The sequence below is a fragment of the Haematobia irritans genome, chromosome 1, assembly GCF_050003625.1.
Source record: "Haematobia irritans isolate KBUSLIRL chromosome 1, ASM5000362v1, whole genome shotgun sequence".
Classification (NCBI taxonomy): Eukaryota; Metazoa; Arthropoda; class Insecta; order Diptera; family Muscidae; genus Haematobia; species Haematobia irritans.
In genome coordinates this window covers 221,346,384-221,364,008 of record NC_134397.1, presented here as the reverse complement: position 1 = coordinate 221,364,008, position 17,625 = coordinate 221,346,384, and the positions used below count along the sequence as shown (strand labels likewise).

Genomic DNA, 17,625 nt, shown 5'->3' with positions numbered 1-17,625 from the left:
TTGACAAAATTTTCTATACAAATAAAATATTGACAAAATTTTTTATCCAAAAAAAAATGTTCTAGAGAAATACAATTTTGACAAAATTTCCTAAAGAACTAAATTTTTGACAAAATTTGGACATCATTTTCTATAGAAATAAAATTTCGCAAAATTTTCCATTTTATTTCTATATTGGACTAAGAATTGACCTTGAAACTCGTAGACACATGTCTCCCTTATACTCAGCGATAAAATCGAAAGGATACCGCACCCATATATCCCGTCATATTAAACTACATGGCGATCTGTTATCAGTAAATTGCAAAACAACGTTAAAAAATATTCTCCATATATAATAAGAGAAAAAAAATATGAACCTTGATACCTTAATTTTTAAGATATTGATAAGATATATGAAGCTAGTGCAACAAATGTTCCATGTTTAATATAAATAAACGAATTTTTGACAATTAACAATCAGTCAGTGATAGATTCATGAAACATTCTCACACTCAAAATGCATAAAGGTATATATATATAGGTCTTTTTGTAGATAAAATTCTATAAAGAAATTTTACTTTCATACTTTCAGTTTCCATATTTGTTGTATGTGCTCTTATGGCCTTGGCTTCTGGTGCCCATTTGCCTCAAGCTCGTTATGAACCTCAAGATATTTATGCCGAACCCAATTGCGCCATTGTCAGTGATCACACACGCATGTTCCGTGATATTTCCGATCCTACTCATTATTGGATTTGTCCAGAGGGTAAAGAGAAAGCCGATTACATTCAATGTCCACCCAATGAAGCCTTCATGGAAGCTCCACAAAAATGTGTTGTCTGGGAGGAATGGAAATGGGTTGAACCTTATACCAGATAAGAGATGATTTGAAACTAATAAAGACATGTGCTTACTAAAATTTAATAATTGCTAAATTTTAAGGGATGTGTTGTCTAAAGCTTTAAGTTTGGTATAAACTTGGCGATTAATAATAGGTGCACGCTAAGAAAAACACATTTGGAAAACGTTTACCGAAAACGTTTTACTTTTGTACGAGTTTTTCGAATTTCTTCGAAAATATCAAACTTTTATCATCAAAAAAATTGTGTTATAAAATTTTTATTTTTTGATCCAAACAGTCCATTTCGTTTATATCAAACAATAAGTCACATTTTGAAGTTTCACAGTGAGAATGAATATAGTAGTATGTAATGTCGACATCTTTTCGGTATCTTCCGAGAATTTTTGGAATATATGTAAAAAAAACTTTTTGGTGTTCGGTGTAAGCAGTGATTGGACACATGTATGTTTCTGTTAAATAAAGTTTCTTTACATCGGCTCGTGTGCGCCCAAAACTATGCTATATAAATATAACTGTTTGACTGTTTGCGTTGCTTGAGCGTTGGTAGGCTATAGCGATAATTGTCTGTTGATGACAATAACAGTGACGTAGCTCAGTGGATAGTGTGTTGGCTTACAAACTGTATGGTCCAATTAAAAAATTAATTGGATCAATTAATTTCGTGTTTGATTCAGAAAAAAATTTTTTGTGTGTGGTCCATATCGAGGCATTATTTTATATATATGTCCCATATGAACCGATCCCTAAATTTTACTTCTTCAGCTTTCCGGAGAAGCCAATTTTGTCCGATTTGTTTGGAAAATGGTAGGTTTTGTAAATATATGCTTTCTACTAATCGTCCAAAAATTGGACCATATTTGTCGATAATTATGTAGACCCATGGTTGGGTTAGGTATAGTGGCAGCCCGATATTTCAGGCTCATTTAGTCTATTCAGTGCATTGTGATACCATAGTGGTGAACTTATCTTTTATCACTGCTGCCCGATACCATGTTAAGCTCAATGACAAGGGACCTCCTTTTTATAGCCGAGTCCGAACGGCGTTTCACATTCCAGTGAAACCACTTAGAGAAGCTTTGAAACCCTCAGAAATGTCACCAGCATTACTGAGGTGTGGATAATCCACCGCTGAAAAACTTTTTGGTGTTCGGTCGTAGCAGGAATCTAACCCACGACCTTGTGTATGCAAGGCGGGCATGCTAACCAATGCACCACGGTGGCTCCCTAAGGCGGGCATGTTAACCATTGCACCCATATTTGACTTCAGGACCATCTTCACCCTCAAAAAAATCGCTTCTGTAACATATACCCCAAACACATTTTGCTTCAAGCATATATATTTTCACGATTGGTCCAAACAAAATATTGTTTGTATTGCTCACACATATTATGTTTCACCTTAATGCATACACTGGTGGAAATAATTTTAATGAAATTTTCTTTGTATGATATATTTTTAAGGCAATTTGCGCCTTCCATTAGTTTACTTGCAGCTTACTCTCTAGGCCTCTCTTTCTAAACACATACATGTTTATAGGCTATTTCTAAACAAGTACATACAGTAGTAAGTTCGGTAGTAAGTTCCTTTTTATAGCCGAGTCCGAACGGCGTTCCACATTGCAGTGAAACCACTTAGAGAAGCTTTGAAACCCTCAGAAATGTCACCAGCGTTACTGAGGTGGGATAATCCACCGCTGAAAAACTTTTTGGTGTTCGGTCGTAGCAGGAATCGATACACAAGGTCGTGGGATCGATTCCGGCTACGACCGAACACCAAAAAGTTTTTCAGCGGTGGATTATCCCACCTCAGTAATGCTGGTGACATTTCTGAGGGTTTCAAAGCTTCTCTAAGTGGTTTCACTGCAATGTGGAACGCCGTTCGGACTCGGCTATAAAAAGGAGGTCCCTTATCATTGAGCTTAACATGGAATCGGGCAGCACTCAGTGATAAGAGAGAAGTTCACTAATGTGGTATCACAATGGACTGAATAGTCTAAGTGAGCCTGATACATCGGGCTGCCACATAACCTAACCTAACCTAAGTTCGGCCGGGCCGAATCTTAAATACCCACCACCATGAATCAAATATAATAGACAATACCAGTATATTTACATTGAGCAAATCGGGTAAAAACTACGGTTTCTAGAAGCCCAACGAGTTAAATCGGGAGATCGGTCTATATGGGGGCTATACTAAAACATGGCTCGATACACACCATATTTGGCTGACATATTTTTGGTCCTAAAATACCTAGGTTTCCAATTTCAGACAAAACATGGAAACATGGCGAATTATATAAAAACTACGGATTCTAGAAGCCCAAGAAGTAAAATCGGGAAATCGGCTTATATGGGGGCTGCACCAAAACATGGACCGATACACCCCATTTTCAACACACCAATTTGTGGTCCTAAAATACCTCTTGATTTTCACTTTCAGGCGAATCGGACAGAAAATACACTTTCTAGACGCCCAAGAAGCAAAATCGGGAAATCGGTCCATATGGGGGGCTATACCAAAACATGAACCGATACTGACCATTTTCAACACACCTCTTTATGATCCCAAAATACCTCTAGATTTTCAATTTCAGGCAAATCGGATTGTAAATACAGTTTCTAGACGCCCAAGAAGAAAAATCGGGAGATCGGTCCATATGGAGGGCTTTACCAAAACATGGACCGATACTGACCATTTTCGACACACCTCTTTATGATCCCAAAATACCTCTAGATTTTTAATTTCAGGCAAATAGGATTGTAAATACCGTTTCTAGACGCCCAAGAAGTAAAATCGGGAGATCGGTCTATATGGGGGCTATGCCAAAACATGGACCGATACTCCCCATTTTCGACACAACAATTTGTGGTCTTAAAATACCTCTAGATTTCCAATTTCAGACAAATAGGATTGTAAATACAGTTTCTAGACAAGAAGCAAAATCGGGAAATCGGTCCATATAGGGGCTATACCAAAACATGGACAGATACTGACAATTTTCAACACATCTCTTTATGGTCCCAAAATACCTCTATATTTCAAACTTCAGGCAATCGAATATCAGCCAAATCGGTTCAGATTTAGATATAGCTCCCATATATATCTCCCGTCCGATTTGCACTCATATGACCAAGGGGGCCAAAGTTATACTCCCATTTACGTGAAATTTCGCTTAGATAGCAGAATTATTATTCTAACTACGCATGTCAAACTTAGTCAAAATTGGTTCAGATTGTATATAGCTCCCATATTTACGTACACCAGAGTTGGGCAAATATGGTAGACTGTTTCATATTTTAGACCCATTTTTAATGGGATTTTCCTCCAATTGACTGGATAGTTTCCTCAGAGAATACAAATATGGCCAAAATTCTCACACTTTACAAAATTCTGTGATGATTTGCCCATATCTTAGCCATATCCTACACATTGCAATACCAAAATTTCCACAGAACGGATGAGTTTTAAATAAGGTTCCAAGTCGCCCGACTAGACCAAATAATATATCACAACCCACACTTGACCACATATCTTGGCGAGATCTAACCAATATCCTTGTAAAATCGCCACTGCTGAGTAGCAAAAATTGTAAATATTACTCAAATTGTCCTATATCTCGAATAAATCATAAATGCTCTTTTGTACAATTGCATTAAAATTTCTCTTGCTTCATATTTCCCATATTTATACCCTTCACCACTACTGTGGTACAGGGTATAATAAGTTTGTGCATTTGTATGTAACGCCAAGAAGGAAAAGTCTGAGACCCATCGTTTAGTATGCCGATCGTCTTAGAATTAAATTCTGAGTCGATTTAGCGATGTCCGTCTGTCTGTCTGTCTGTCTGTCCGTCTGTCTGTTCATGTATTTTTGTGCGCAAAGTACAGGTCGCAGTTTAAATCCGATTGTCTTCAAAATTTGCATGGGTTCGTTTTTTGGAACAAAGACAATCGCTATTGCTTTTCGAAAAAATCGGTTCAGATTTAGATATAGCTGTCATATATATTTATCCCCGATCTGGTCATAATTGGCGTGTTTATCAACCGATGTTCTTCAAATTCAGTACATCCGAATATTTTATGAGTCTCGAAAAACTTGCAAAATATCAGCCAAATCGGTTCAGATTTAGATATAGCTCCCATATATATCTTTCGTCCGATTTAGACTCATATGACCACAGAGGCCAAAGTTTACTACGGATTGTCGTGAAATTTTGCATAGAGAGTAGAATTGACATTCTACCAATGCTTGGCAAATTCGATTGAAATCGGTTCAGATTTAGATATAGCTCCCATATATATCTTTCGTCCGATTTGCACTTATATGGCCTCAAAAGCCAAAGTTTTGCCGTGATGTGGTTCAAATTTTGCACAAGGAGTACGTTTAATAGTATGGCTAAGTGTACCAAATTTGGTTGAAATCGGTTCTGATTTAGATACAGCTCCCATATATATCTTTCGCCGGATTTGCACTTATATGGCATCAAAAGCCAGAGTTTTGCCGTGATTTGCTTCAAATTTTGCACGAGAGGAACGTTTAATGGTATAGTTATGTACGCCAAATTTGGTTAAAACCGGTTCTGATTTAGATACAGCTCCCATATATATCTTTCGTCCGATTTGGACTTATATTGCCTCAAAAGCCAGAGTTTTGCCCTGACTTGCTTCAAATTTTGCACAAGGTGTGCGTTTAATAGTATCGGTAAGTGTGCCAAATTTGGTTGAAATCGGTTCAGATTTAGATATAGCTCCCATATATATCTTTCGCCCGATTTACACTCATTGACGGGATCTAACCAATATTCTTGTAAAATCGCCACTGCTAAGTAGCAAAAATTGTAAATATTACTAAAATTGTCCTATATCTCGAATACATATGTATCACCTGATAAATCATAAATGCTCTTTTGTACAATTGCATTAAAATTTCTCTCGCTTCAATTTCCCATATTTTTTATTAACATTGTGTTTCATTCCAGGGCGTTAGCCGATTTCAATTTTAATTCTAGAGATTTTGTAGAAGTAGAAAAAATTGTTTCCATTAAAAGTATTTGTATCTGGAAATGCAAACTTTTACATAGCTCCCAGCAAATTTTAAATAGTTGAGATGGTAACACAAATGTTTGTCTACATAGTGGTGAAGGGTATAATATAGTCGGCTCCGCCCGACTTTAGACTTTACTTACTTGTTTTCAATTATGTTGTGCCTTTCTTTATTGATTCTAAATTAAGGTGAGATTATAATGATAAAATTGAATAACATTGATAACACAATTCTTAGTGCATTGTGATTAAAAGTTGGAGCCAAGAAAAGCAATACGAATTTGTCAAAAAGTTACTTCATAAATCTTCATTCACATTTCAACTCATCTTCTTTAGAGCTTTCCAAACTCTGGTTTTACCAAGAATCTGCATCAGTTCTTCACCATACAATTCCAAAAGAAAAACAAAAATACTGCATGTGTAGCCCACAGTTAATACAAAAATCATGGCAGACATTGTATTAAAAGTGAAAGCCTCATCATTGCCATCCGATAGTTCGTCATCTTGATAATATTCCATTTTACCATGTTCTCGGGCTCTCTTAAAAAGCTCCGTTTTAAAATGGGCAGACAAACCTGCTTCACGTTGACGCAAAACGAATCGATGAAAGGCCTCCGTAAAATGACTATCAGCCTGTAATTGTAATTGAACAGGAAATGTACCATAACAAATTTTAGTAAGAATAAAAGGTTGAGGATCCACCAAAATTTGTTGTTGCTTGTGGACCTCATAAACGGTACTCGATACCATATACATGAAGGATGTATTGAGTTCATTACGATGCTTCAGTATTTCTTGGTGGGATTCTATTACGAAATACTTGCGTTTTTCAGCTTCACTAAGTTTGAAACGTTCACTTAATAAATCAGCCATGAATTGATCGGTCATCAGAGGTATATCACGGGAAAATATATTTTCGAAATGAAAATGGGGTTCCTTCAAACTACAGGCTGTCAAAAAAGAGCTGAGATTTGTGGAGAACAGTTGGTTGATACAGGTGCCACACAAATTGATCAGGGAAAAAACCACAAGAATACGGCTGAAAATAATGAAACTCATTCGCCCCAAAGATGGAACCTGTATTGGGGGTACAGGCATGCCGAGAAGTAGGAATACTACATATAACCAATTATAGGATCTCTTATAGCTTCTCTGTATGGTTGGAATTGGATAATAATTGCGATAAATAATCCAAATTATTTCGTTGACTCCAACAACTATACCAATAAAAAAGCACAAGGTCCAATCCACAAATTTTCCAATACTGATATCCTTTATGATGTGACGAGGAGTCATAATGCACAGAGGAGTAATCAAATAGGGATATGTGTAGTCAATATCCCTTGGAGCTACAGTGGTAACCATATGGGGACTCAATTCAATTTTGCCAGTATGTAGCAGATGTAGTATATGATCGATATTCAAATAATTCGATTTATTCACATACAAAGGATATACCCGCAAGGTAACATTTAATTGTTGCATAAGTGTCGATATCAACCAACCTCCTATGCCATCGATCACAAATTCGGAAGTTTCCTGCTGGCGATAGAAGAAAGTAAAAGGTACATCCATTTGTACGGGTATATTGAGAATGTAACCCTGAAAATCACGAATATTATGAACTTTGGGGAATATCTGCGAAACAGGTTTGTTGGTAACATTCAACACACGTAACTTGGGATATGGATCCATGGTAAAGAATTCCTTGCTATCCACTATTACCAAGGGTCTACGTAATTGATATCTCCATAACATTTCAAATAGGTACTGCATATCCTCTTTCGTCATTGGTGAATTGTGGATCAGATATATGGTAAAGCATGTTCTACGATGACGAGTAGCGTAGGCTGTCCTCTCTACGATTCTATCATAGGCATTATGCACGAAGCTGACAACCAATGAAGATTCATTGAATCCTGGTTCAGTGTAAAATTGATTTTCTATTTCCTTATCAGCAGGTATCATTCGTGGTAATTGACCCAGGTAAGTTCCATTAAATGATAATTCTTCAAGAATATCCCGAGTTGATTGATATTGAAGCATCTTCAAGTTATAAATCATGAAAATCGATGACATATTCCAATATTCAGCTATGGTATTAAGATATCGCGAGAGCTTTGATAATCGATTTGTATTAGCTTCATTTTCTAATGATTTAATATTCCAAGACTGATTGATCTCCTTTAATATTACATTTGATTTCAAATCTATATCATTTTTAACTCTTCCATTTCCTTTCACTGTATACAGTACGCAGAAAATTAGAATGAATTTCAACAAATCCATATTGAAGAGTGTAACTTTATTATCCTATCACTTTCTTTTTTTGATTGACTTTTTTGAAGTTTTAAAAATTCCTAACAGGCGAGGATGATACACTATTGTAAAATTTTTTGACTTCATGGAAGATGATTGTTATAATTGTTGCTATTAGATGTTGATTTAAATAATTGAATGTAATCATTGTCCCCAGTGATTTATCACCTATTGCATATTACATGAATCATTTTTAATGAAACCGAGGGCATATTTAGTATTGTAAATTAGGGTGTATCGAATCGTATATTAAATACGATGACTTAACAAACTTTTAACCTCTTTTATTGAATATCGAAGAAACTATGAAGTAATGTCGCTTCGTCGAATCCCACCGGTGTTCAAGGAACTGAACTCGGTGAATGTGAACCATAGAAGGTGAAAACAGTTTTATTGGCTAGAAGAGTAATGGACACCGTGTTCTGGAATTCACAACACATAATCGAATACTTGGAGAATACCGACCAAGACCAATTCGACGCTAAGTAAAATCGGTCGACGAGAAGTAAAATTCAAAATTACAAAGTTACATAAGAACCTACATTCATGAGAACCATTTTTATACCCTAAATCACATAGTGGTCAGGGTGTAATAAATTTGTTCTGCCAAAAAATGTGCCTACCAGAAATATTGACTTAAGACCCCATAAAATATATACCGATCGACTCAGAATCACCTCCAGAGTCGATCTAGCGCTTGGTGTCCGTCCGTCCGTCTGTCCATGTATTTGTTGTTCACAGGATTCCGGTTGCAATTATTAACCGATTTTGATGAAATTTGGTACAGGACACAAGGAGGAACGCTATAGAATTTGGAAGAAATTTAGATATAGCTCCCATATATATGTATCGCCCGATTTCGACAACTGGGGTTACGTTGCGCTTTTTTAAAAACGGATCGTCACCAAATTTGGCAAAAAATAATCTTTTTCATCGCCCTTCAAGTCTGCAAAATTGCATCCAAATCGGTTCACATTTAGATATAGCTCTCATATATATGTATAGCCCGATTTTCCCAAATTTGTCCACAAAACCCTTATTTATCAATCGATCTTACTCAAAGTTGGCTAAATGTAATCTTCTATAGCACTAACTAGATGTGCAAAAAATCATCGAAATCGGTTCAGATTTAGCTATAGCTCCCATATATATGTACCGCCCGATTTTTTCTAAATTTGGCCATAAAACCCTTATTTATCAACCGATCTTACTCAAATTTGGCTAATTGTAATATTCTATAGCACTAACTATATGTGCAAAAAATCATCGAAATCGCTTCAGATTTAGCTATAGCTCCCATATATATGTATCGCCCGATTTTTCTAAATTTGGTTATAAAACCCTTATTTACTCTTACTCAAAGTTGACTAGATCCAGTCCTCTATAGTACTAGCGGAATGTGCAAAATTTCATTGAAATCGGTTCAGATGTAGATATAGCTCCCATATATGTATCGCCCGATTTTGAAAAATTTGCCCCTAATAACGTTATGTTTGACCATAGAGGCCTAATTTCTTAACTGATCTTACTCTAATTGTGCACAAGGTAACCTTTTGTTGTAGTAATCAAACCCGCAAAATATTATGCAAATTGGTTCAGATTTACATATAGCTTCCATATATATGTATCGCTCGATTTTCCCAAATTTGGCCATAATACTTTTATTTATTAACCAATGTTACTCAAATTTCAAATTTTGATGTACTGGCCGATCGTATTTATACATACTTGTAGCTATTACATAAGAATATTGCTCGATTTTTACCAATTTGGATTTATTACCTACAATAATTGAGCGATTTTCTCTTTTTATACCCTAAACCACATAGTGGTCAGGGTATAATAAGTTTGATCGGCCAAAAAATGTGCCTACCAGAAATATTGATTTTAGACCCCATAAAATATATACCGATCGACTCAGAATCACCTCCTGAGTCGATCTAGCGCTTGGTGTCCGTCCGTCCGTCCGTCCGTCTGTCCATGCATTTGTTGTTCACAGGATTCCGGTCGCAATTATTAACCGACTTTGATGAAATTTGGTACAGGGAGTTTTTTGGGCACAAGGACGAACGCTATTGAATTTGGAAGAAATCGGATCAAATTTAGATATAGCTCCCATATATATGTATCGCCCGATTGCGACAAATGGGGTCACGTTGCGCTTTTTTTCAAACGGATCGTCACCAAATTTGGCAAAAGGTAATCTTTTCCACCGACCTTCAAGTCTGCAAAATTTCGTCCAAATCGGTTCAGATTTAGATATAACTCTCATATATATGTATCGCCCGATTTTCCCAAATTTGGTCACAAAACCTTTATTTATCAACCGATCTTACTCAAAGTTGGCTAAATATAATCTTCTATAGCACTAACTATATTTGCAAAAAATCATCGAAATCGGTTCAGATTTAGCTATAGCTCCCATATATATGTACCGCCCGATTTTTCTAAATTTGGCCATAAAACCCTTATTTATCAACCGATCTTACCCAAATTTGGCTTAATGTAGTCTTCAATAGCACTAACTATATGTGCACAATTTCATTGAAATCGGTTCAAATTTAGATATAGCTCCCATATATGTATCGCCCGATTTGGAAAAATTCGCCCTTATAACCTTATGTTTGACCATATAATCTTCTATAGCACTAACTATATGTGCAAAAAATCGTCGAAATCGGTTCAGATTTAGATATAGTTCCCATATATATGTATAGCCCGATTTTCCCAAATTTGGCCATAGAACCCTTATTTATTAACCGATCTTATTAAAAGTTGGCTAGATCCAGTCCTCTATAGTACTAACTATATGTGCACAATTTCATTGAAATCGGTTCAAATTTAGATATAGCTCCCATATATGTATCGCCCATACAGGCCTCATTTCGTAACTGATCTTACTCAAATCTTGCACAAGGTAACCTTTTGTTGTTTTAATCAAACCCGCAAAATATTATGCAAATTGGTTCAGATTTAGATATAGCTTCCATATATATGTATCGCTCGATTTTCCCAAATTTGGCCAAAGTACTCTTATTTATTAACCAATTCTACTCAAATTTCAAATTTTGATGTACTAGCCTATCGTATTTATATGTAGTTGTAGCTCTTACATAAGAATATTGCTCGATTTTTACAAATTTGGATTTATTACCCACACTAATTGAGCGATTTTCTCTTTTTATACCCTCCATCATAGGATGGGGGTATATTAACTTTGTCATTCCGTTTGTAACACATCGAAATATTGCTCTAAGACCCCATAAAGTATATATATTCTGGGTCGTGGTGAAATTCTGAGTCGATCTAAGCATGTCCGTCCGTCCGTCCGTCCGTCCGTCCGTCTGTTGAAATCACGCTAACTTCCGAACGAAACAAGCTATCGACTTGAAACTCGGCACAAGTAGTTGTTATCGATGTAGGTCGGATGGTATTGAAAATGGGCCATATCGGGCCACTTTTACGTATAGCCCCCCTATAAAGGGACCCTCAGATTTGGCTTGTGGAGCCTCTAAAAGAAGCATATTTCATCCGATACGGCTGAAATTTGGTACATGGTGTTGGTATATGGTCTCTAACAATCATGCTAAAATTGGTCCACATCGGTCCATAATTATATATAGCCCCCATATAAACCGATCCCCAGATTTGGCTTGCGGAGCCTAAAAGAGAAGCAAATTTCATCCGATCCGGCTGAAATTTGGTACATGATGTTGGTATATGGTCTCTAACAACCATGCAAAAATTGGTCCACATCGGTCCATAATTATATATAGCGCCCATATAAACCGATCCCCAGATTTGGGTTGCGGAGCCTCAAAGAGAAGCAAATTTCATCCGATCCGCCTGAAATTTGGTACATTATATTGGTATATGGTCTCTAACAACCATGCAAAAATTGGTCCACATCGGTTCATAATTATATATAGCCCCCATATAAACCGATCCCCAGATTTGGCTTGCGAAGTCTCCAAGAGAAGCAAATTTCATCCAATCCGGTTGTAATTTGGAACATGGTGTTAGTATATGATCTTTAACAACCGTGGCAGAATTGGTCCATATCGGTCCATAATTATATATAGCCCCCATATAAAACGTTCTCCAGATTTGACCTCCGGAGCCTCTTGGAGGAACAAAATTCATCCGATCCGGTTCAAACTAGGAACGTGGTGTTAGTATATGGTCGCTAACAACCATACCAAAATTGGTCCAATCACACAAAAATTGGTCCATATCGGTTCATAATCATGGTTGCCACTAGAGCCAAAAATAATCTACCAAAATTTTATTTCTATAGAAAATTTTGTCAAAATTTTATTTCTAGAGAAGATTTTGTTAAAATTTTATTCGGTTCATAATAAAATTTTCATCATTGTCAGAATTTTATTTCTATAGAAAATTTTGTCAAAATTTTAGTTCTAGAGAAAATTTTTTTAAAATTTTATTCGGTTCATAATAAAATTTTCATCATTGTCAGAATTTTATTTCTATAGAAAATTTTGTCAAAATTTTATTTCTATAGAAAATTTTGTTCAAATTTTATTCGGTTCATAATCATGGTTGCCACTCGAGCCAAAAATAATCTACCAATATTTTATTTCTATAGAATTTTTTTTTTAAATTTTATTTCTGTAGAAATTTTTGTCAAAATTTTCTTTCTATAAAAAATTTTGTCAAAATTTTTATTTCTGTAGAAAATTTTGTGAAAATTTTATTTCTATAGAAAATTTTGTTAAAATTTTATTTCTACTTTTTCAAACTGAATTATATACGTATTGGATCGATCTTTTTTGATTTAATATATACCACGTATGGACTTACATACAATTTAGAAGATGGTGTTAGGAGGTTTTAAGATACCTTGCCATCGGCAAATGTTACCGCAACTTAGGTCATTCGATTGTGGATGGCAGTGTTTAGAAGAAGTTTCTAAGCAATCCATGATGGAGGGTACATAAGCTTCGGCCTGGCCGAACTTACGGCCGTATATACTTGTTTAATAATGGGCTCAATATTAGTGGCATACTAACTCCGTAGGTTCAATATCAACCCTATATGTAGGGTTTTTCTAATATTTAGCGTCTTGTAGGGACATAGGGCCACAATGTAGGACATTTTCACTCAACACAATGTGTAATAATTTTTACATTTTAGTGGCTCTAGAGGAGGAAATTAGAAGCCGACAAGGCTTGATTTTTAACAATGTGTGGTAAACTTTATTCCTGTAGAAAATTTTGTCAACATTTTATTTCTATAGAACATTTTGTCAAAATTGTATTTCTATAGAAATATTTTTCAAAATATTATTTCTATACAAAATTTTCGCAAAATTTTATTTCTGTGGAATTTTTTCTCAAAATTTTATTTCTATAGAATTATTGTCAAAATTTTATTTCTATAGAAAAATTTCTCACAAAAATTTGTTTATAGAAACTTTTTCCAAAATTTTTTTTGTATAGAAATTTAACAAAAAAGATAACGAATTTGGGTAGAATTCTACCAACTGTGGCAACCGTGGTGGTAATACAAATTTATTTTCTAGGTTATATACGATGCATTTTCATCTTTTAATATAAGAAAATACTTAGAAACATTTTTGTTTTGTAAAATTTGTTTAAATTTAACGAAAAATATTGTAGGGAAAATTGTTTGGAAATGTATGGGAAAGTAGGGAACTTTTTTGTCGTTGTAGGGTAAACCGAACATTTTCTCTGGCAACACTGACTATGAGCTATAGCAAAGATAATTGAGAAGAAGATGCAGTCTTGTCATAGCAAAACTGAAGCACCAGAGGACTCTGCCAACAAAATATCATAAAGTTTGCGTCGACGTGTCTCTCAAATGTACTGCCGTTTGCGTCGGAAAATATCATAATATTTGTGTTTTTCATAAATTTCTGAATAAAAACCCGCAAAAGCAATACCAAAACGATTGTAGAAAATTAAAATAAAACGTATGTGTATTTTAAAGCGAAAAATTGACAAATAAAACAATTTTTTTCTCATAGCCCTCTACACCTTGACATTTGTGTTCTCTTTATAAGAGCACAATGCTTAATCTTGTTATACTCAATTATCTTTGGCTATAGTCAGATTGATACAAAGCACCCATAAGCATGTACCCCTTAATTTTCTTAAATATGCACCTGCGGTTTATCTCCCAGACCTATATCAATGTTACCCGGCAAATGCTTATGATTACTAATTCAGTTAGGGTATGATGTAGTCGGCCCCGCCCGACTTTCTACTTTACTTACTTGTTTTGCTTACATTCTATAAAGTATTAAATAAATCCAATATATTTATCCAAATTATTAAACTTTATTAATTAATATCAATCTTAAGCAACAGTTGGGGGATTTTCAGGCTTCTTCCAGATCCAGTTGGGCCATGGAATGCATTCTTTCAATAAATGCATATAAGCAGTATCCTTAGGGCAATCTTTTTCAATGGCATTCTCGTTCAATTTTTCACAATACCAATATTTGGATGGATCCCAATGATGAGGATAAGTTTGACCAATTTCGGAGGGATCACGGCAAGCCGATTGACCAGCCAAGCCATTTACTGAGACAACAGCCAAAGAGGCAAAAAGAGCCAAACATGCCACTGGAATGTAAAAGAAAATATGTGAGAATACAGATAGTTTTCAATGGAAATATTAAGAGCAATGTTAGTGTAATGATAACAATTAAAAACAGTCAAAGCCTACAATTATATTTATAATTTTATTGTAAATGTAATTAATCGATAAATAAACAAAAATTAAAATAATTTTTTATTTCAAATTAATTTCTTTATTCTTATTTCTTAACTCGTTCCTTACAAAATTTCATTGTTTTTTTTTTTATACTGAGAGCACGCCTTTTGAAGAACTTGCTAAATTATGATCTATGTTCATCTATGTGGCGAACTTCTTTTTTATACTACGATCACAAAATGAACAATAGCTTTGCTTTTTATTGTCATAGGAAAAATGCATATTTTTCATGTTTTTATTTAATTGATTTTATAATATAAAATGTCAATTTAGATAACAATTCAATTATCAGAAGGCGTGTGCATCCGAAAATATATATCACACGACCATCTGAGATAAATAAACATTGAGGCAAATTTGACAATGAGTCACAATTGAAAATGTAACTAACGCTATACGCTAGCGAAACGTAAAGTATTTGATAATTGTTTTAGCTACTGGAATTCAATATGACAAAATACTATTTAACGATTAACAATAAGCACACTATTTTTTTCAAGTCGTATTCAAATCGACCTATGCTTACGTGTAATGTTCCATATTTGGAACCAGGGCTGCCAATTTTGCCTATTTATCGGCATTTTGACGATTTTTTACTAAAAAAATAGCAAATGCCGATTTTCCGATTTTTGCCCCAAAAATGACGATATTAGCTCAGTTCAACAATTTGGACTAGAAGCAGTTCGTTTACACATTTAGAGCCACCAAAAGAGAGAATATATTACATTTGACAATAGTCAGATAGAGAAATTGCAAGTTTTTGCTATACCACACTTTACATCTACAGTATTAGTATCACGGTTGCCACTCGTGCCAAAAATAATCCACCAAAAATTGATCAAAAATCGACCAAATTACAAAAATTTCTTGAAGTTGTTGATCAAATTTTTTGGTTAGTATATACAAAAATTTTGTTTTATTAGAAAGAAATGTTTTTTATGGAATTTGTAGAAAATTTTGTTAAAATTTTATTTCTATAGAAAATTTTGTCAAAATTTTATTTTTATAGAAAATTTTGTCAAAATTTTATTTCTATAGAAAATTTTGTTAAAATTTTATTTCTACAGAAAAAGTTGTCAAAATTTCTATAGAAAATTTCGGCAAAATTTTATTTCTATAGAATTTTTTTTTTTTCAAAATTTTATTTCTATAGCAAATTTTGTCAAAATTTTATTTTTATAGAAAATTTTGTCAAAATTTTATTTCTATAGAAAATTTTGTTAAAATTTTATTTCTCAGAACAAGTTGTCAAAATTTTATTTCTATAGAAAATTTCAGCAAAATTTTATTTCTATAGAAAATTTTGTCTACATTTTATTTTTATAGAAAATTTTGTCAAAATTGTATTTCTATAGAACATTTTGTCAAAATTGTATTTCTATAAAAAATTTTGTCAACATTTTATTTCTATAGAGAGTTTTGTCAAATTTTTATTTCTATAGAAAACTTTCTCAAGCCTTTATATCTGTAGAAAATGTTTGCATATTTTTATTTCTATAGAATATTCTTGCAAAAACTTATTTCTCTAGAACATTTTTGGCAATTTTTCTGTAGTAAATTCTTGCAAAAATGTATTTCTAAGAAAATTAAAAAAATTTTTTTTTAATAAAATGTTTGCAAACTGTCAGATTTTGGAAAATCGGGCAACATATATGTAAATATTAAAGATCTTTATTCTTATTTTTAAATAAAAAACTTACTGAAGTAAAACTATATATTAAAAATATTTTTAAAATTATTTTTTAAATTGCATAGCATTGCATAAAAATGTTTTTTTTTGTTTTTATTTCATTTTTATACAAGACTGAATTCATTATGATTGTTTTGTTTAAATGCATAGTTGTGTTAATTTTCTGTTCTTTATATGAAATAAGTATTTTTGTTTTTAACCAAAAAATTAGTTTGGTTTTAATATTATTGACTTTGCAGATTTTTTGACGATTTTTAAAATGGAAGTGACGATTATGACGATTTTTTCGGAAAAAAGTGACGATTATTCTTGAAATTTTATTGGCAGTCCTGTTTGGAACATCTATTTGTGAACCTAAAATGCCTCTATATTTCCAATCTCATGGTGATTTCGTTTGGGGAAAAAGTGTTGCATACAAATGGTGCAACATTTTATGGTGTTTCCACAGAGTTGCCGAAACCCCTTGCAAAGACCACACCGTTTGCGTTGCGTTGAAAACGAACAAAAAAGGTGCAACACTGATGTAAAATCAAAACAAAAGAAATTTGGCGGAAATATTTTGATTATTTTTAACAACTATTATTGTAATTAAACATTAAAGAAAAGGCAACCTCCAACTATTTTATAATGGATAATGATGAAGCTACAAGTCAACAAAGTTTCTGACTCGCCGTTTGTCATTTCGTCCAAGCAATGATGTTGTAACTTCTTCATCGTCGTCAGAAGAACAACTCTCCAATAGTGTTGGCCAAAAAAAGCGCATTTGCTTTTTGCATTTTGCTATTATATTAAAACTATTTAATATCGTAGTTTGTTGTCGCGGCACTAAACAATTGATATGCTTCTTCTTGGTAAATTAATCAGCTGTGTTGAAGAAATTGAAAAGTAACCACAATACACACGTCACGCACTTTCTTTTGTATTTTCAACAACGCTATTATTTAGGTCGAAGAATAAAAGCGTCTTCAAC

General features: G+C 33.9%; 3 protein-coding genes across 3 annotated transcripts; 1 reads left to right on the top strand and 2 right to left on the bottom strand.

Moving 5' to 3' along the window:
* The first annotated feature begins 399 nt into the window (after nt 1–399).
* Nucleotides 400–909, top strand: LOC142219485 (uncharacterized). The gene is made up of 2 exons (XM_075288450.1): nt 400–509; nt 575–909. The coding sequence occupies exons 1-2, from the start codon at nt 500–502 to the stop codon at nt 859–861; spliced, it is 297 nt and encodes a 98-aa protein (XP_075144565.1). The 5' UTR covers nt 400–499; the 3' UTR covers nt 862–909.
* Nucleotides 910–6,205: 5,296 nt separating this feature from the next.
* Nucleotides 6,206–8,176, bottom strand: Ir62a (Ionotropic receptor 62a). The gene has a single exon (XM_075306236.1). The coding sequence runs from the start codon at nt 8,174–8,176 to the stop codon at nt 6,206–6,208; it is 1,971 nt and encodes a 656-aa protein (XP_075162351.1).
* Nucleotides 8,177–14,506: 6,330 nt separating this feature from the next.
* On the bottom strand, nt 14,507–15,126 carry LOC142219483 (uncharacterized). Its single transcript, XM_075288449.1, has 2 exons — nt 15,032–15,126; nt 14,507–14,814 (listed from the first exon to the last, which is right to left on the bottom strand). The coding sequence occupies exons 1-2, from the start codon at nt 15,039–15,041 to the stop codon at nt 14,546–14,548; spliced, it is 279 nt and encodes a 92-aa protein (XP_075144564.1). The 5' UTR covers nt 15,042–15,126; the 3' UTR covers nt 14,507–14,545.
* Between the last annotated feature and the right edge of the window lie 2,499 nt (nt 15,127–17,625).

Coding starts and splice junctions, on each gene's coding strand:
- Ir62a (XM_075306236.1), bottom strand. CDS start 8,176: ATGGATTTGTTGAAATTCATTCTAATTTTCTGCGTACTGTATACAGTG.